The sequence below is a fragment of the Bubalus bubalis genome, chromosome 3 (genome assembly GCF_019923935.1).
Source record: "Bubalus bubalis isolate 160015118507 breed Murrah chromosome 3, NDDB_SH_1, whole genome shotgun sequence".
In the NCBI taxonomy this organism is placed as follows: domain Eukaryota; kingdom Metazoa; phylum Chordata; class Mammalia; order Artiodactyla; family Bovidae; genus Bubalus; species Bubalus bubalis.
Genome location: NC_059159.1, coordinates 131,653,781 through 131,674,568, shown reverse-complemented (window position 1 = coordinate 131,674,568; position 20,788 = coordinate 131,653,781). Strand labels below are relative to the sequence as shown.

General features: G+C 50.5%; 1 protein-coding gene across 4 annotated transcripts in view; it reads left to right on the top strand.

Annotated features, from left to right (window-relative positions):
* The window catches only part of EGR3 (early growth response 3), an 83,524-nt gene that overhangs the window by 14,259 nt on the left and 48,477 nt on the right, over nt 1–20,788 (top strand). Inside the window, exon 1 of one of the 4 annotated variants that reach the window (XM_006040945.3) lies at nt 18,875–19,014. The exons of 1 other annotated variant lie outside the window; for it this stretch is intronic. In XM_006040945.3, coding sequence (XP_006041007.2) covers nt 19,007–19,014 — 8 coding nt within the window. In that variant the 5' untranslated portion in view covers nt 18,875–19,006. Of the gene's footprint in view, nt 1–18,874; nt 19,015–20,788 lie in introns of those variants that run through there. 2 more of the 4 variants (XM_025279193.2, XM_025279192.2) reach the window with 2 other exon arrangements.

The window sequence follows — 20,788 nt, the reverse complement described above, 5'->3', positions numbered from 1 at the left end:
TGGATGGGGCTCTCATGAGAAACAATCCATGGAGGCTTTGCCAAGAAGAGGCCCAGGAGTGTGGAAACTCCTAAGTTGTTTGTGGGTGAATGAAAGGATGCCCCCCAACACACGTACACACCCCTCAGAGTGGCATACTGAAAGTGATGACTCTACAAAATTGTACTTAGTGAACTGGGATTGGGTACAAATGAGGTGATACTTTGTGAAAACCGGGGGCAGGGAATAGGGAATAGCTTATATTTTTATTCGGTGGTGGTGGTGAGTGAGTGAACGAGTGTGTGTGTCTATGTATTATTCACAAGTATATAAAAAGGAATAGGAAGGTGGATTCTGGTGAGTGTAGGCAATAACATGTGGCCACTCATTCCTGATCCTCTTTTGCTAGTCCAGAATTTGCTTGCTGGGGGTGAGGGGTTGTGAACTGCCTTTTCCTGGCCTCAATTGGCTCCCCTTGTGTCCTGGAACAATAAACCTGGGGAAAGTAGGAGGCCTCTGTGTATCCCAAAGACTAGAAATCATACTGGCAAAAATCTTAATGACTAGGAGAAAATGACTTTCTAAAAGGTGCCATGGGGTTTTAAAAATAGGTCTTAATCCTAAATCTATCCCTAGTGGCTCCTTTTAGCAAACCTGCTCTTTGTGTGGGGAGGAATGAATTCCCCAGAAGGGGATGGATCTGAGTGACCCTTGGAGCCCTTTAGTCCCGGCAGCCCCTGGGACAGTCTTTAGGGCAAACCATCACTCCCCCATATGTCATCTACAAAGGCATGGAACATGTCTGGCCTCATCAGCTTCTCCCAGCATCCTAGCTCTTGAAATTTCACTGCTCCTTTTGCTGGAAAGTTCCCATCCATTCCAGCCATCTCTAATATTTTCCACGCTGACCATTTTCACTATTCCCTGCAACAACAGAGGTGGGGGCAGGCTGGGGGCAGTGCCGTGGGGCTCTCCCCAATTTGCACTACAGTCTCCAATGGGTCATGCCCAGGCAGGAAGGGAGCAGGCCCTGAGCTTCCTGCATGGGATCCTCAATCCCCATCCTTCATGTGGGCTCTGGAATTGGGGTCTTCCCTGCCACCACCACCCCTGCAGGCCACCAGGGGCACAGTGCTCCTCAGCCCCCTAATGGGCATGAAAAAACTATGTCTTCCTCTCTGACAAACATACAGGTGGTGAGAAGCAAGGTTTCTGAGCAGTCTTACTAAGGGGGTGATGTAAACAGATCATGGCCACAAAGTGGCAAACAAGAATTAGAGAATACAGTGTTCTAGATGGTGCTGGCTACTCAGCAGAATATGGGGTGGCTTACTGAGATCCTGCTCTGCTCTCAAGGTCTCTGGACAAAGGACAGACATAATCTCTGGGCTTTTGGAATGTCATTCCTTGATCTCAGGCACCCCACCCTGCTCTTATGGTCTCCTCCTTCATCCATTCCTAGGGGTCTTCAAGATTCTACAGCCCTCTAATGCCATCATTACTCCAGTTATGTTCTCTTATTTGTGTGGAGCATGATCACTAGCCCTCCAAGTGGTTTCCCATGAGGTCTGCCCAGGGCCTGCCTTCATCTTCACCTTGGACTGTTCGCAGTGGCATCACACCCAACCAGAAACCAATGCTCTTTTCTGCTCCAGCCAACAACAGACTTGAGTCCCCTCTGGGGTCACCCACTGGGTTTCTAGTGAGAGGCTCAAGAATGCTTCCATTTCTTAGCTCCCTGGAGGAGAAGAAATGTCTGACACTGCCGAGGCTGGGGACAGCCCAGCCCTCCATGAGGGAAGTTACCCTTATCTGTGGACCTGTGTTCTGGTCCACCTCAGGGGTTGACCACTTACCCAGAAGTCATGAGGTCCCTGTCTCCACCAAAGGGAGAGAGATTAGTGACAAGAACAGAACTGGGCCTCCAGGAACATTGGCGGCTTCTCACCAACAGGCTGCAAGAACTCTGGCACTTTTATTCCTGCGTGCTTTGCCCATCTAGGTGGTCCAGGCACCCAAAGGTCTTCCATTCTTCCTTGTTCCCTTTTCCCTACTGCTTGGGAAGGTCGGGCCCTCTGAGCAGGAAAGAAAAATTTCCTGCTCCTGTATGACCCTCGGGTGCTAAGGAAAGCTTACTTAGGGGCACTTGTTACTCAGGTCTCCGTCCTGAAAATTGAGAAGCAGTTTGATAACCCAGCAGCTACTCTAGCTGTGCCCTTGGGGCCCTTAACTTGTTTTGGAGTCATCATCCATCCTTGATCTGAACCCAGCCCTGCCACTTTCTTGCAGTGTGACTGTCAACAAGTTTCTTGGTCTCTCTAGACATCGCTTTCCTCCTGTCTGATCGTTACTGTTGTGGGGTTCAAGTGAGGTGATGTGTACGATGCCTGACTCCGTGTGGGTGCAACATAAATGCTACTTATCTTGCTTGCTCCTTGCCCCACCCTCTTTCCCCATCCTCCAAACCCAGATGCGAGAAAGAGGCATCTGGCTCCACCAGGGATCGGTACATGGATCCAAACACAGCCAGAGGAACGTGCAGTCCTCAAAGCCACTCCCAACCCCAGCCATCCACTAGACATCTATATTCTGAAAATGGGTCCTCTCCACCCACCCCACCCCCAATCCACCCAGAGAACACAAGTCCTGTCCCCTCTTGGCCGCAGTTGCTGCTCATTGTTGCCATTTCCTGCCCTGGTTCCTGACCCCTTCCCTGGTCCTTTTGTCTCTCTCACTTAGATGGGTGGATGTAACACCTTCCTGATCCAGTATCATCTGCAAAGTTAATTAATGTGTCATCAGGTTGTTGCCTGCTTCCTGATCCTTATCAGGGATTTAAATAAAACGCAGCAGCCCCAGCTCTTCCCCGACCGTCCCTCACCCTGGATCCGAGACTTGGTCTTAGTCATCAGTCCTTGACCTCAGCCTTCTGGCCAGTTCTCAGCCTCCGGCCCCAGGGCTGTTGGTGCTGCCCCTGCCCCACCCTAGTTTGGGAACAGAAGTGCCATCCAGGGCTTTAACGACAATGATGTTCTTGAGGGAATCAGGGTTGCCAGGGCCTTTACCTCATCCCACCCCCTTGGGCGGGTTCCCCTAGGTTTGTAGAGTCATAAGGGACTTTGGAGAAAGAAATGGCAACCTGTTCCACTGTTCTCACCTGGGAAATCCCATGGACACAGGAACATGGCGGGCTACTGTCCATGGGGTTGGACATGACTTATTGACTAAACAACAAAGGGACTTTGAGAGGCTATTTAGGCCAACACACTCCTTTTCAAGCTTGGGGCAGGTCATGATTTGTCCAAGATCATATATATCCAGTAAAAGCAAAGTCAGGATTTCAGATCCAGACTCTCAGCAGATGGTCTCATAAAAGGGTGCTAATTGCTTCACTTATTTAATAAATATTTGTGGAAGGATATAGCCGTGAACAAAGGAAAAAGTCCCTCTGTTCTCAAAGATTCTCTTCTCCAGGGAAGAAACGGGTAAAAAACAAATAAGTAAATACATGTTGTGTCAAACTGTGATATGTGTCACAGAGAAGAAGGGTAAGAAAAATGACGAGTGTTGGGGAGCTGATTACAATACTATATGGGGTGTGGGACTTCCCTGGTGGTCCAGTGGTAAAGAATCTGCCTTTCAATGCAGGAGATCCCTGGTTGGGGAACTAAGATCCCACATGCCACGGGGCTTACTGAGCCCTCGCTCCACAACTAGAGAGATTGCATGCTGCAATGAAAGATTCCTCAAGCTGCAACTAAGACTTGACATAGCCAAAAATAAATAAATATATTTTTAAAATATACTATAGGGTGGTCTAGGACAACCAAACAGAGAAGGGGCCTTTGTGCACATACGCAGGAAATGCTGGAGCTGGCCACACAGGGACCTCTGGGCATTAGCTCTCCAGGCAGAAGAGATGGCAAGTGTAAAGGTCCTAATGATGGTATTCTTAGAGTATTAAAGGAATCGCATGGAGCCAGAGTGACTGGAAAGAAGCCAGGGAAGGAGTCAGCCATAGGAAGAAGTCAGACAGGTAGTATGGGGACCAGATCACAGAGAAAGCAAACCCGTTCTGAAAACTGATGGTCAGAGAGAGCCCCATCCCCCACCAAGCCTCTGGGGAGAACACTGACCTGTGCCTGGATGCCCCCTCTCTCCTCTCATGCTGCCTCTCTTTTCACCCTTCAAACACCCTTCCTCTGCTTGGCCTCCTCAACCCCTTACTGCAGTCTTCTTTACCCTTCTTCCACATCCTCTCAGAGGCCACTGATGATTCCTAGACTCTAAATTGTCCAAGGAGAGACAGAGCTGCCCTCTTTGAGAACCACAGCCTGAAAACCCTTTCTCCTCCTGTTGCCATTTGCCTTGATGCCAAGTCCCTAATAAGATGGATGACTCTTCCTGCTGTCCAACCTCAGAATGGGAATTTCCCTTGGCCTCATCTCTGAGGAACTGCTGCAAAGGCAGCCGCCTCCTTCATCTGTGGCTGGATTGGCCATGTTTCCTGCCTTGGCAAAGAGCTGGTGGATGGCCGCTTTTCTCCAATAGGGTCATATTCTCATCCCGTCTCAGCTCTCATCTTGTAAGATGGAACATTCCTGAAATCACTTCATCTGCAGTCTTCCTGGCATAAGCTCCATTTCCCTGGATTTTTGCAAATCTTGGAGCATCATTTCTATACACTCATCTGAGCAGTTTCATTCTGGAGAGGAAAAAATGTCTTCCATTGCCTTTTTTTGGGTCTTCCACTTCATGTCTTTCCAAAAGCCCCCATCAATCTCCGTCTTTCTGTGGCAACTTGGCATCATCCAGAGCTTCTTTGCATCTGATTAATTTGTCCGTTAATTTAGTAAAACCATATCAAAGTAGATCCAGTGCTGCCCCTTGGAGGGGAGGGGCAGCAGCAGTACAAAGTCAAACAAGCACAGGACAAAGTTTCTGCCCTCGAGGATCTTCCATTCTATCAAAGAAAAGACAGACATGTGAACAGACCACTTCCGTAAATTGGGCCTCTTTTAATGTGCGCTTTCCAGGTGGCATTCGTGGTAAAGAACCTGCCTGCCAATGCAGAAGACATAGAAGACAATGATTCAATCCCCTGGAGGAGGGCATGGCAACCCACTCCAGCATTCTTGCCTAGAAAATCCCATGGACAGAGGAGCCTGGTGGGCTCCAGTCTACAGGCTCGCAGAGTCAGACACAACTGAAGCGTCTTAGCACACACGTCATGTGATGGTAATGCCTGATAGGAAGGCATCTAAATCAGAGTCCAGTGGGAGGTGGGAGAGGTGGGGGTGGGGTGAGAAAAGCTTCCTGGGGGAACTTAGAGCATCCTCTCCAGACCCCATAATAATAATGAAGCCTCAAAGTCACCAGGAACTTAACTACCTGTCAAGTGCTGTGCTAAATTCTTTTGTGAATTATCCCACTGGGTTCTAGGTGGAGTGGATCTACCTGGAATGTTCACCTGGTGGCCTATTGGGCTGCTCACTCTCTTGTCCTTTTCCCGAAGGAGAAAGAGAACATCCCGGTGGCCCACAGGCCCCAGAAAACAACATAGCAGCTTGGCATATCTGGAGCGGGCCCAGCTGGCTTGGTGGAGGTTGTCCAACCCAGATGACACTTCCCTGTGTTGCATTCTGGTTGCTTCTTCCTACAGGGCAGACTTTTCTGGGGCTTGAGGAGGGGTTAGGATGGGGACTCCATCTTCAGATTCTTCTTGGTCCATGCAGAGCATCCTTTCTACTCTTCTCCTCGGCTGTTTCTCAGCTCAGGGCCTGAGATGGTCAGCTGGGAGCCAAGGCCACCTCATGCCCTCTTTGTTCTGACGCTCAGAGTTCTGCTTCTACAATTCCAGGGGCTTCTCTAGTGGCTTAGATGGTAAAGAATGTGCCTGCAATGTGGGAGACCCAGGTTCAATCCCTGGGTTGGGAAGATCCCCTGGAAGAGGGCATGGCAACCCACTCCAGTATTCTTGCCTGGAGAATCCCATGGATAGAGGAGCCTGAAAGGCTACAGTTCATGGAATAGCAAAAGATTTGGACACTACTGAGTGACTAACACACTTCCACAATTCCAACCATGGACAGACCTCTGCCTTCCCCCTATCAGCCCACCCACCTGCTTCTCCTTTGCTGCTGTTGGAAGAGCTCAGATCTCTCAGTCAAAAGACCAAAGGCACTCCAATAAAGAAAAAAAAAAGCCAAGAAAATTTGAGGAAAAAATTATTTATTAATGACTTGAACTTTCAGATATTTTAGAGTATTATAAGCACTGATAATTCACTATTCTTATATAAAAAAAACATATGTCAAGAGAACAAATAGAAAAATAAAATTTAACTATTGGTAAGAATTTAAAAAAAAACCAAAGGCATAGCTTCAGCCCCAGAACTGCCTTTCTGTGTTAGACCATATGTCAACCTCATAACTTGGCTGAGTCTCTGTTTTCCCATCTGTACAATGGGGTTAATGCCCCTACTCTTCACCAGGCTGTTGAGTGGATCTGCTGCATTGTAAAATTGTGATAAACAGCTCTTCAGTCCCAAAAGCTTGAAGAAGACTGCTGGGGGATGTTCTCCTTCTACAGGTGAATATTCTGGGCAGATGTTCCCAAGAGATCTAGTTCCTAGGTCTGAATTCTTCCTACTAGATCATGTGAAAAAACCATACAGGGTCCAGGTGACAAGCTCAGGCATGGTCCCTGCTTCACACTGTACCTTCTGGGTCGTGGGGTGTTGAATTTACACCCAATGAGAATCTGTATCGTCAAACCATTGTTCACCTCTGGGCCCCACTGCATCAGGAGTTAGGAGATCTGGCTACTGGTATTGACTCTGAGATTAGGACAAAACTGTATGATGTTTGCAAAGTCACAGTCCCCCTCTGGATCTTACAGTCTGATCGGGAAAGTGAGTGGTGCTGGTTGGTGGTGGATCCATATATCACCTCCAGCTGTGATGTTTTGGGAATGGCAGGCTGGGACTTATGGGTCCACACAAGACCCAGCCCTCTATCTCAGCAGGGGGAGCTGAGCCAAGGCCGGGCCACAGCAGGTTGAGGGAGAGGCCTCTGCTCTTGTCCTCCTGGGCCCTAGCTTAATAATCCTGCTTCCTTCTGCTCAAAAGCTCCGGCCTCTCTCCAGCCCTGTGCTGGCTCCCTGGGGCCTCTGTTCCCTGACTATAGTTCCTTCTGGCCTGAATCTGTGCTGGGGGAATGTTCTGGGGCTGTGATTATTTGGGGAATGTGTTTCTTAACCCTTTTCCCCTTGTGGGCTTCCTAAGTCATTTCAGTCATGTCGGGCTTTGTGTGACCATATGGGCTGTCGCCCACCAGGCTCCTCTGTCCATGGGATTCTCCAGGCAAGAATACTGGAGTGGGTTGCCATGCCTTCCTCCAGGGGATTTTCCCCACGAGGGATCAAGTCCATGTCTCCTGCGTCTCCAGCATTGGCAGGCGGGTTCTTTATCCCTAGTGCCACCTAGGAAACCCTTTGTCCCACTTATTTGCCTGCAAAGTGTATAGAAACTGGTATGGAGTGAGGTCCCCTGGTTTGGGGTCCCAGTCAGTCTAAATGCTCTCAGAGAGGCCTGAGATTTGTGAATGGATCAGCCTCCCACCTGTGGACTGGAAGGCCCCAGAGGGTGGCCGGTTCCTGAGGGAGCCACTGCCCTGATGAGGGAGCAGGAGGGCTCAAGAGCTCTGCCTCTAGGTCTCCATCCTGAAGACTTGCACTGCTGGGAGTCCTCCATGGCTAGATTTTTAGCCCCAAAGCCGCCACCTCTGCTGCCAGGACCTTGTCCCAGGAAAGGCCTCCCAGGAAGTTCTGGAACCTCATTCCTTCTTCTGAACCCCAAAACCCAAGTGTGCTCCTCCCCATCCTCCTCCTCAGCAGGCTGCCAGCAGCCCCTCCCAGCTGGGCCGGGCCGGCACACCTTCTCTCCCTTATCTCCAACATCACCTATTTATTCTAACCCCTCACCCCACTGGAGCGTCTGCTGGGTTTCCCAATCACCCCTGGGTCAAGCCTGTGTTGAATGAGTTGAGTCATTACCTCCATCTCCTCCCCAACCCTCCCAGGTCCCAGGGCTTGGTCTGGTTTAGCAGGCTGGGAGGGAAGACACATCCTTTCCATGAAAGTAGAAGAGGCCTCCCAGGACAAGGATTTCCCTGAGATTCAGCCTAACTTTGTCTTCCCTGGCACAGTACCTGGTGGGCCTTCCTAGGTCAGCCCCATGAACCGCCCCCATCACCCACTGGACCACCCAGGAGCTTGTCTGAGTATTCTTCCTGCCCATTGCTCCTGGCAGTACCTCCCCCAAGTATTCAGGGCAACTTGGACACGGCAACTAACTCAACTCTCCGGGCCTCAGATGACACATCTCTGAAATGAGGATAATGATACCTCACCTGCCTCAGGCAGGACACTGGCCAGCCCATTTCCCAAGGTCCTCTTTGGTTCTCTTAGGTCTGCTCGTTCTCAGCTCTTTCTTACCCCTATACTGAGAACAACACCTCTTCTGCATCCATTTGGGTTTCTTAGCTCACTTTGCCCCTTGCTCTGGGGACTAGCTGTCTCCCATCCACAACCCCTACCCTCCAGTCTCCGATGATTTTCTTATAGGAATCTCCAAATCCCATAAAATCTCTGAGAACAGGCCTCCAGACCGGCCGGCCTCCCCACAGAGGCTCAGGTCGTCACCTCCCTCTGCACGGCCCCCACCTCATCTAGGGAAACCCAGAGGTTACAAAGCAAGGCCTGGTTTCCCTCTGGGAACAAAAAGAGGGTTCTGCGCTCTCTTCACACAGCATCTGGAGGGGCCCTCGGCAGTCCCTTCTGTGTGTAGCCCTCAGGGCACGGCTCTCATCTTTGTACGCTTGCCCTGCGCGCTTGCTCACAGGCGCCCCACTCCATTGTCCCTCAAGCAGTCTCTCCTGCCCTCCCTCCCTCTTCTCCATTTCTCTCTCTGCTCTGTGCTCCAAGAACACGCCCTCCCAACCCACCAATCCTACACACGCCACTGTGCTCTACAAGCTTCAGCTCCAGAATTTCCCAGTTTTCTGCTCGCTCCTCCACTGCATCCCCTCCAACTCCACCCTCAAAAGGGTGGCCCCCCCCAAGACAGAGACACCTCAGCTTCTCTTGGCCTGCCTTCATCAGAGGGGGTCTTTGCAGGCCCCTCAACTTCCTTTCCCCCTGCAAAAAAGCAGCTCGAGGTCCTCAGCAGCCTGGGGAAGCCCCTCCCCAGCATCTGGTGAAAGGACAAGAAGGAAGAACTGTAGGTTCTTTTCCCCAAGACTCCTAGATTTTGTACCAAAATGCAGGGTGTGCTCCTGTTTGCATTTTTTTTTTTTGTTTCCTTTCTGAAAATAACCATGAAACTATCATTTCCTCCCACTGCCTTTTCCCTATCTTATTTGGATTAGCAGCAGAGTTCCTGAGAGAGATGGTTTGGAGCCACTGACAACCTCCTTCTCTGACCTGGGTCTGGTGCACTCACAGGTGGCTTTCGAGCAGGTGCTGGGTCCCAAGGTTGGAGCGAAGGAGCCCCGAGGCTGGGCACGGTGGGTCCAGGAGACCACCACACCCCACCAAAAAACCAATCAGGGACTTTCGGGAAACCAGTTTTCTGCCCAACCTTGAGGCCTTGACCCCAATGTGGCAAATATCTGGAAGAACTCGGTCCTCTGCTGTAGCTCTTGGGTGTGGGGGAGGGGCCAGCAACTCAACCCCCACTTCTTCCCCTGCCTTAACCCCGGCTGACCAGATTGGAGGCTGCTGTGGTTGCGGACTCTCAAAGTAGTGGGGGGGCGGCAGAGGGATCAACACAGAGGCATCTATATTTACGCAAGAAGGAAAATAGGGTCCATGCTGGGGAATATATTTTTCTTTTTCTATTTCATTTTCATGCAATATACCTCCTCCAGTTCAATCATTCTGGGCACTCATACAGTTGCACCAACCAAGCCTCTAAAGATGCTGCATCCAGGGTTGTGGGAGGCAGATCAGAGAGGCCCCAGGAGGAACCCTGCCACTCACTGCATCAGAGTGCCCTCAGAGTCCAGCCCCTGACTTTCCCATGGCTTGCTTGAGAAACTGGGTTTGCCCCCCTCACCTATCCCTCAGCCCTTGCTGTGAAGAGATGCTGGCCCCAAAGGTCTGAAGTCTTCTGTGACACCTCAGAGAAGTCCAGAAGCTGCGGCTTTGGTAGAAGGAGGGCAGTTAGACACAGAGGTGTTGAAGAGCCTCATTTTGGAGGGTGCCCCAACCCAAAGGTTCTGGTCCGGCTCCCAGACTCCAGCCCCCCATGCCTGCATCCACCTGCCTTTACTTCTGGTTGCAGACCACCCTGAGGGAGGGTCCATGGGGCCTGGGAAGTTGCAGTTACACGTGAGGCAAGGGGTGGCCGCAGGAGGGTCTAAGACCTGTACTGCACACAGACCTTGTCCTAGCTCTGCAGGGTTTGGGGGTGGTGCCCCCAATTCCCTCCTCATACTCACTTAGTCTCCCTTCCCTTCCCATGTGCCTTCTTTGGGGACCCTTTCCTGATCAGTTCAGCGGTGCCACTGGCCAGGACTTGGGGGGCAGCTGGCCTGGCCTCAGGGGCATCACTGGTTCTTCCTCTACAGCTATGAGCCCCCCTTGACATCTCTGCTCATGCTGGGCACCACCTTCTCAGTGTGACCAGATTTATCCTGGAGTAATGGTGTCTGCCCCATCTAATCCCTCTGGGTCGCCCTGCAGCAATGGGGACTCATTCCTTCCTTTGAGAGCCCTTGCCTGCCCGAAAGGCAGAAGCCTTGATGTGGTGAACTCCTCCTCCACTCCCCAAGTCCTTCCAAACACATCCACCCCATGCACCCTCTCAGTCCTGCCCCTTCATCCCCAGTGGGACCCTCCTCCTCCCCCACTCCCTGTGCCAGGCTGAGCTGCTGGGCTATTTGGGGCTCTGACCAGCCCTGTGGTGTAATCAGTGCCCCGGGATAATTGCCACCTGCTCTGCCGGTGTCTGGGGGCTGTCTCGGCCACAGCAGCAGGGGGTGGACACTGGGCAGCCAGGCCTGGAGAGAGGTCAGACTGGGGCAGTCCTCCCCACCCCACTTCCCAGATCTGCTCCTCACCACCCACAAGACCTGCAAGGATTCCCCAGGAAAGCCATGCTCTCCTGGGGGCTGTGCCCTCCTGGGATGCCCTGTGGCTTCAGCTGGAAACGGGTAGCCATCCCAGCCAGGGGCCAAAAGTCCAGCGGCCACTCCATCACCCAGAATCAACTCCAAGAATATCTCCCCCCACCTCATACTGCCCCCAGTGAGCACCCCTCCCCAGGCTGTAAGCTGACCCCTGGACGATGCCAGGGCTGGAGAACATGCTTGCAGCTAGGACTTCCTCGTGACCTTCAGCAAGACTTTCCTGTGATCAAGCCCTTCAGGCCTCATTGTCCTCCTCCAGGGGGGAGCCTAAGGAGACACGTGAGACTGAGTCCTCCATAAACGCCGGCTCCCTGCCCTCCTGCTACTTTTACACAACAAGGGGCTTAAACAACCTGTTGTTTTCATTTGGCCTTTGACAGTTCAGCTTCGGTTTCCTCATTGATGAAAAGGAGATAATCAGAGGAGCTGCCTTAACAAGTTACTGTGAAAAAGACGCTATCTAATGCTTGCCAAATGCTTAACCCAGTATCAATAAATGCCAGTGGTAGTTATTATGGGGAACTTCAGAGGGCAAAGAATGGGGCTGGGGAACACTTAGAGGCCAGTGGTAAGACACTCAGAAGAGCAAAGCCTGAAGAGATAGGCCAGGGCTGATGGGGCAAACCACACAGGGACCCCAGCACCCAAGCACCCCCAGTGGCCGTGATGGCTCTGGGGGCTGAGACCGAGAAAACCTGGCCTTCTTCCTCTTTCAGTCCCATTTGCTCTAAGGTGGCACATATATACACAGCATATATATATATATGCTTCTTGAGATCAGTGAACACCAGACACCTGTGGATGTTTTTTTTTGCTTAATTTTTTATTGAAGTATAGTTGATTTGCCTTGTTGTGCCAATCTCTGCCATACAGCAAAGTGACTCAGATATACACACATATACATTCTTTTAATACTCTTTTCCATTATGCTTTATCACAAGATATTGAATATAGCCACCTGTGCTATATAGTAGGACCTGGTTTTTTATTCATAAATGTTTTATTTTAAAAGAGAATCAGCAAAATCAAGATGAAGTGCCTTGATCCTGAGAGATGGAGAAGTAAATCTGTTGCTTTTTTTCTTTACTGTTAGAGTCCCTTGCTAATTCGCCCTGATTCTTGGAATTCTTCAGACATCCATGAGTGGCCTCCTAGGGCCACTCAGAGAACTGACTTCTTCCCTGGGTGGCACAACACTGTGGGGGGAACGGGCTGCAGTGCTGGGCCCTGAGGACAGGATTCGCAGGGCCAGACGCAGCGGAGCGCCATCCCTTGCTACTTCCCGTCTCCAACCAGGCACAGAGCTCCCATCTCTGGCACCCGGGCAAACAGGCCAGACCGGGAGAATACCTTAGCTTTCCTGCTCCACCAGTACCACAGCGGGTGCCAAGGAGGCCACTTAGGTAGAAGGGTGAACCCAAAGTACTAGATACCTCCCCCTTGGGGATGGAGAGAAAGGGAGCATGCTGAAGAGTGGGGCTTGGAAAGTGGGTACCATCACCACCTGCAGGAACTTTGCAAGCCCAGTCGGAGCCCTGAGGACCCCAGACCAAGGCAGTGCTTAGCCCCACCATAGCCTGGGTACCAGCCCACATCACAGCCGTCACAACTCCACCATGCTCTCCCTCATCATTGACAGCCAGGGCTCCATCCCGGGAGCCGCATCTTCAGGGACTTCCTTTGACTTGATCTTGGTGGACCCATCCGGAGGAACAGGTCACCCAAAGCCAACATGGACTGAGGGGAACCATGGGCTCCCACCAGTTCTCTTTCCAGTGGGTTCCTGCTACTGTGGGGTAAGCCATTGGGGGCTGCCCAGGCTTGACTTAGCATCCCTTGGATTGATGCCTGGGGCATATGTTGTCCAGGGGGGATTGTTTTCCCTCCTGGTGTGCTCTCTCTCTCTCTCTCACTCGCATCTCCTCCCTGGCTTCTGTGAGCTAATCAGGGAGCAGGAGGGGGAGGAGGGGGATGCTGCTTGCCTTCCCCGTTATCTGCAGCAATCCACGGTGACTAATGCTCCCAGTTGGTAAAAAGGCAGTGTAATCAAAACACTTTTTTTTTTAGTCCTTAAAGTTAGTCATTCTCCCAGAGTGGAGGAGAAAAAAAAAAAAAAAAAAGCCCACAGCAGGCACCATGAAATGCAAGCTGAGAGACTCATGCTGCAGATGGAACTAAAGCATTGGCCGTAGCAGCTCCAGAGTGGGTCTGAGGCTCAATCTCTCCTCCTCTGGACCCTTGGCTAGACTTCCTCCACACCCTCATTTGTTCTTGCTTTCCTCCATATCTGGGCTGTCTGATCCCTAAAGGACTCCCATGCCAAGTTGGGATCTGCCCTTTCCTCTCACCCTGCCAGGTGCTGCCACCTTCTGGTCACCCCAAAGTGGAGGAAGCATATAAAAGCTCCCAGGCTGAGGCTGAGGCTGAATGTCAACTTCTCGTTAGTTAGGTGCCTGGTCATGTGCCGCCCCTCCTTTCACCCCAACCCGGCCATAGGTCAGGTTGCCCATGTTGGAATCTCCATTTCACTACTTACTGACTGTACTTCATGTGGATAATAATAACAGTACCTACCTCGTAGGGCTGTTGTGAAGATTAAATGGGTAAGGGGAGGGGGGTGCTTCCCTGGTGGCTCAATCGTAAAGAATCTGCCTGCCAATGCAGGAGACACAGGTTTGATCCCTGATCCTGGAAGATCCCATGTGTTTTGGAGCAACTAAGCCCATGTACCACAACTACCAAGTCTGTGTTCTAGAACCCAGGAACCATAACTGCTGAAGCCCGAGTTCCCTAGAGCCCAGGCTTCACAATGAAGAGTAGCCCCCACTCTCCAAAACTAGAGAAAAGCCCAAGCAACAACAAAGACCCAGCACAGTCAAAAATAAATTAAATAAATATTAAAAAAAAAAAAGATTAAATGGGAACTGCTTAGAATAATGCCTGGCATATCATGATTGCTCAATTAACTCATAAAAATAATAACAACAACATAATAAAGTGGAATGTATACCATATTCCCCTTACTCATCCATGGCAGACATTGCTAGTCAACCAATAGGAAGAATTTCCCCACCAATAGGAAGATTCCCCAGAATCCTCAGCACAGCACTCCAGCACTCCCTAGACTTCTGTGTGGGGAAGCTGGGGGAGGGTGTATATGACAAACTCAGAGATGAAGGTTAACAGGGAGCAGCTGCTTACCAATTACGGCATGAAAAACTCCAAAGAGATGTCAGGTGGCAAAGCTAGTTCTGCTGCTGCTTCATTCGTGCTCATGCTCATTCGCAACCAACTCTTTGTGACTCCATGGACTGTAGCCCACCAGGCTCCTCTGTCCATGGGATTTTCCAGGCAAGAATACTGGAATGGGTTGCCATTTCCTCATCCAGGGGAATCTTCCAGACCCAGAGATTGAACCTGCGTCTCCTGCATTTGCAAGTGGATTCTTTACCACTGAGCCACCCAGGAAACCCCTTAAGCTGCTTTCCTTCTGATAAATAGCTTTGTCCCTGCCACCTGAACACTCATTTAACTTCTGGCTCAGGCTTCTGGGGAGAATGCAGTATTCACCTGGCTTGAAATCAGTAGCATCTATTGATCAGTTCAGTTCAGTTCAGTCGCTCAGTCGTGTCCGACTCTTTGCAACCCCATGAATTGCAGCCAGGCCTCCCTGTCCATCACTAACTCCTGGAGTTCACTCAGACTCACGTCCATCGAGTCAGTGATGCCATCCAGCCATCTCATCCTCTGTCGTCCCCTTCTCCTCCTGCCCCCAATCCCTCCCAGCATCAAAGTCTTTTCCAATGAGTCAACTCTTCGCATGAGGTGGCCAAAGTACTGGAGTTTCAGCCTTAGCATCATTCCTTCCAAAGAAATCCCAGGGCTGATCTCCTTCAGAATGGACTGGTTGGATCTCCTTGCAGTCCAAGGGACTCTCAAGAGTCTTCTCCAACACCACAGTTCAAAAGCATCAGTTCTTCGGCGCTCAACTTTCTTCACAGTCCAACTCTCACATCCATACATGACCACTGGAAATACCCAAAACTACTCCACTCTCTGCTTCCACTTAGAAACTGAATTTGCTCATATTCTAGTCCAACCCCCACCCTGAAGGGCCAGGGTCAACCTGTATCATGCTGGTTGCATGCATGTTTGCTAAGTCACTTCCATTGTGTCCAACTCTGTGGGAACTTATAGACTGTAACCTGCCAGGCTCCTCTGTCCATGGGATTCTCCAGGCAAGAATACTGGAGTGGGCTGGTTATAGAAGAGCAAGACAAGCTCCCAGCCCTGGGTCTGGAGCCCCTACAGCTGAGTTCCCCCCAACAGTGGGAGGTGTTTGTCTTTCCTTGTGCTCAGTTCCCCATGGCTCACATGGCATGCCATGCTCATGGAGGGAAGCTCGTGGGTTCATGGCATAGCAGGATGCCTGTCTGAGCCCAGCATCCACCCTCAGCCCAGCAGGCCTCAAGCTGAGCCAATGAGCCACAGTAGGGAGATTGAGCTCTGCTCAGAGCAGACACTCTCCTTACAGACTCCTGGGAGGCCAGCATTTTTCCCAGTAAAGGTCGCGCAGGCTACATGAAAGTTCTGGGGTCAAAGATAAGCAGTACAGCCCCAGGGAGGCCTCAGGCTGAATCCTTTCATTCCAGAAGCTATGTGTTTGGCTTCATCTCCAGACATGGATGATTCCTCAGACCTGCTCACTTCTCTGGGCTTGCCTCTCCCTGCTCAAGCCCCATCTCATATGCCTCTCCTATTCTTCTGCTTCCTGGGGGCCTCTGCAGTCAACGGTTGACTTGGAACCTCAGAATACTAGTGACTTTGGTGATGAGATCCATCCACTCATCTCAAAGAGGAATTCAAGGCCCAGAAAAGAGCTGTGACTTGTCTGAGGTCATCTTGGGGTCAAAGAACCAGAGCCCAGGACTCCTCCAGATTCTTAATCCGGAACTCATCATTCTTGCCCTGCAGGATGTGGTTTCCATCCCACAGCCCTGAAACAGACTTCCCCTGGGATATGGTGGTTGCCTAGGCTAATACTTGGACGTTCTTTAGCACTGTGGGGCAATAACCAGGGGATACAGAGTTTGGGGAAATGAGGAAGCAGGTGGGGGAGCCATCCACAGGTGCTGAAATTCCAGGAGGCTCATAAGCACATCACCCTCCGTCCATCCTGGGCGAAGCAGCAAGGACTGTCCCTTCATTTGTCCACTCTGCCCTCACTGCCCTTTGGTGACTTCTCTTCTTCCTCTCTGCTCTTCAAGGCTGTCCTGCTGCTCACTTTGGCCTGTCTCCTGAGGAGTAACATGGTGATGGAGTCAATCTGTGTGATGTGCTTGGGGGCCCACCCTTCACTGGAAAACCTCTGTTGAGTCATATACCCTCAAGAATGGAAACAGAAAATAAAAATGAGAGACTACTCCCTGTGGATGATCTTATGAGCTCCCCTGTTTCCCCTGGTCAAGCCCTCCTCCCTACCCTGGGAGGTCAGAATAAGTCAAATATTCTTGGGGGGCTGTGGGTGGGAGAGAGGCTCAAGAGGGAGAAGATACATGTATACTTATAGCTGATTCACAATGATGTATGGCAGAAACAACACAACTTAGGAGACATAAGAGACTCAGGTTTGACCCCTGAATTGTGAATATTTCTGGAGAAGGGAATGGGAACCCACTCCAGTTCTTACCTGGAGAATCCTGTGGACAGAGGAACCTGGCAGGCTACAGTCCATCGGGTCACACAGAGTTGGACACAACTGAAGTGACTTAGCACAATTCATGTTGATGTACAGCAGAAAACAACACAATGTTATAAAGCAATTATCCTCCAATTTAAAAAAAAATTAAATCTTTAAAAAATCATACTTTTCCTTGGTCTAGTTCAAGGGTATCCAACCCCATTAGGGGGGGCCACTAATGGACCACTTAGCAGAAGGTGAGCAGCAGGGAGCAAGCAAAGCTTCATGTGTGACTCCCCATCACTCACATTACCACTGGAACCATTTGCCCCACCCCACCCCCAGCCATCATCATGGAAAAATTGTCTTCCACAAAACCAGGCCCTGGTGCCAAAAAGATTGGGGACCACTGTTCTAGTTTACAGGCTTAACTACTCTCCAAGTAGCCCCAGTAACGTTGAAGCCTATGTGAAGGAGGAGAATACCTAGAGGGAAGGCCCTTGGGGCCCCAGCAGTAATCTGTAGCCTCACTGCCTGCTGCTCTCTCTTCTAAGGCAGGGAGTTTCTGGGGGGTAAGGAGACCAACTTGGCCCAGGCCCCCAAGTAACGTAGCAGGAACTAAGGCCCTGAAATCTGACTTTGGAAGACCCAAGGCAAATGAGTTGCTTGCCTGAAACTTTTTTTTTTTTTTTTTTACTGGGGTGGAATTGTTTTCCAAAAGCCATCTTGTTGGATGACTTTTTTTTTTTTAATGGAAGCAGGGCTCAGAAGTCAAGATGAATTTGGATCAATTATTTACTGAAAATATCAAAGTGTTATTAATACCACCATCCAATATGAATACAACTGAAAATCCTTTTGGTGAAATGGAAGGAACCTGTCAGGTTCCCTGCCAGGATAGGTTCCCACTGCCTGCACCTTCACCAAGCCTCCCTTTGGTATCACCCAGCCAGCCTGATTTGCCATCAGGATGTAGCTTACACATTGGGTTCTCCCAGAAGCCTTCACTAAAAACCCATGTGCAGTTTAGGGGGGCCCCTTACAGGCTGCCACAGTGCCTTGTTCTTTCCTATTATACACTATTATTTAGTTGCCTGACTACCTCTCCCTACAGGGGCTTCCCTGGTGGCTCAGATGGTAAAGAACCTGCCTGCAAAGTGAGAGACCCAGGTTTTATCCCTGGGTCAGGAGGATTCCCCTGGAGAAGGGAATGGCTATTCACTCCAGTATTCTTGCTTGGAGAATTCCATGAACAGAGGAGCCTGGCGAACACTTATAACTGCCTAACTGCCAGGTAAGGTAGCTCTAGGAGAGTGTAAACACGGGATCTATACTGTTTTTCCATGGTTGTATTCTTGAAGTTAGTGCAGTGCCTGGCACACTGTAGGAGCCCAGTGAATATTTGTTAGATGAATGAGTAGAAAGACTGGGACCATTCACATCATTTGGGTTCTATAGTGGAGCCCAGATGGAAGACTGGAAACAACACTTATTCTTCGTCTTCTTCTGTTGAATAAATCCACAGAACATTCCAACCTGAAAAGCACCTATTCTATTTCTATTCACAGTCCTGTGCCATCTTGGAGGAGCAGAAAGATCCATTTATTTCTTTGTTTGTAACAGGTAACTATGTACCCAGTAGAAAATTTTAAAGATACAAAAGACCATACAGTGAATATAAGTTTCCGTCCATCACACCCCCTCCTTCATCCTCGTCCTCTCGCCCTCCCCCACCCCGATCCCCAGACAATTAGTTACTGCTACCGTCCCTGGATAAGAAATCTCTTTACAGACTGAAAAACTAAGGCAATCGGCGGTTAAGCAACACGTGTAGTCTGTGGAAGAGAATTTTACAAGTCAGTGTTTAAGGAACAAAACGCACCCAGGGGTCCTCAAGCCCCCGCCACAGCCTGAGTCCTCTGGACCCCCTAAGCCAACGCTTGAGCGTCGCGGGCCAGGGCAACACCTCGGAAGCAAGCGGCAGCGGAAGGGTTAACGCGCCGCGCCCCACCCCCACCCCCGCCCTCCCGAACGCCTCTTCCGGGCAGAGGGGGCGGGGCTACCGTCACTTCCTGGAGACTGGTTGAATCCGGAAGCGATCTCCCAGGACTGAGTTGCAGCTGAGGACCCCGGTGGCAGGGCAAGGTTCGGGATCATGAGTTGGTGAGTGAGGCCAGACGGCGAGAACCGCTGGAGCCCCCAGCCCGCAATGCGCTTTGCCCTGCGTCCGTCCGAGTTGTGTCCCTTGGTCCCTACTGCTCGCGGACCCTTCACCCCAGAGCAGGGCCCGACTGGCCCGGGATCTAGGGTCGTTCAAGGGGCTTTGGTCCGGTGCTTGCCGGCAGGCTTCATCTCTCTGCAGGCCTCACCGGGAAGTGAGGCGTGGGATCCCTTTAGCGTGGGATCTTGACGTTGTTTCCTGACTTTGTTCCAAGGAGCCGGTACCGTCCGTCTTCTCTCGACAACGTGAAGGGAGCGACTCTCCTGTTACCTCCTTTTCTAGATATCCGTTGAGAAATATCTCCTCCTCTCTCCCTTCGTGAGCGTCTCTCCACCGCTGCCAGGTGGCCCTCATTCTGACAATTTGAGCCCAGTTCACTGATCAAACTCCCTTGCTTTCAAAAGAGTAACCTTTGCCCCACTTAGTCTTCAAGAGACAAACCGTGCTTCTTTTTTGGAAGATGCCAGAATTACACACGCACCCTGTCGGTACAGGACCAGACTAGTTTTCATCGTTTCCAGGGCCATTACCCCCTCATTGCTTTCCCTGTTAGCATAAGTAAGTGTAAATGTTATGGAAAGGACGAGGCCAAGAGACGAGAAGGGAGGGAGTCTCAGAGTAGTCACAACTAAAGAGCTGGCAGCTGCGTTGCTATGAAACTGTCTGATACTTGACTGGTGATAAACAGTTGATATTGTTCAGTGGTTGATTTCTTTTGTAAAACTCAATTTGCTTGAAGGACCTTACCCTCAGGCCCAAGGGCCTACATATTCACAACTCCAAACCTCAGGGCATCCAACCAACACAATAGATGTGCAGGTCTGAATGCACTGCTCCTCCCTTCCCCCACCGCCCCCCTCCCCCCCACCAGAGATGTACAGGATGAATCAATCCTTTTGGAATCCAAGTTCTGTTAGCCTAGGGATCATCTTTGCCACTCTCTTCTCAGTGTCTAGTCTGTTTCTTTACCAAAACTACACGACGATAGCGCGTTATAAATGAGCAAAGATGGTAGAATATTCTTCAGGAAGGCTCTTGCAGGCTCGCATTTGGCCATCTGTGGAAACTAAGTTCTAGCCACAAGCAGCTGATGTCATTCAGTGTCAAGGACAGCTCTGTGGTGTAAAAGTAAGCCATTTCTACCTAACCCCCTTGCTTCTTAGATGAAGATTGACAAATATAAAACAATCAGCGCCAGCACGTGGAGGGCAGCCCGGAGCAATCCTCTAACAAGCCCCAGCAGGAGCTGCTCCTTTTTCCTTCACCTTTTGCTCCAGGAGGCCGATAACGGGCTGGAGCCTTAAAAAGCTAATTTTCCCATCTTGTTATAACCTAATCAGTGACGGGCAAAGTGGCAATCCTTCAGTTCCACTTCCTAGAGGAATTGCTTCCTTAAAGGGTCAACCAGGGTCCCCTTACTTTGTGAGATAGACGTCTTCTTACCTGCTGCATCTTGAATCTTTGGAGTTCTCTTACCTAATTTCCTCAAAGTGAAAAGCAGACAGTACAGGTGCTTTACATTGCTTAGACTGGCATTTACAATTCTTAAGAGTGAATCGATCTTTTTTTCACAAATCAGGGGAGGAGCAGAGCAGAGACCACTGAAGCCAAAGGATTCTCTGGGTGATCTGAGATGCATTGTTTCCACCTGTCTCACAGAAACCTTTTTTTCCTAAAAAAAACAAAAAACAAAAAACTAGTAGCCTATTTCCTAAA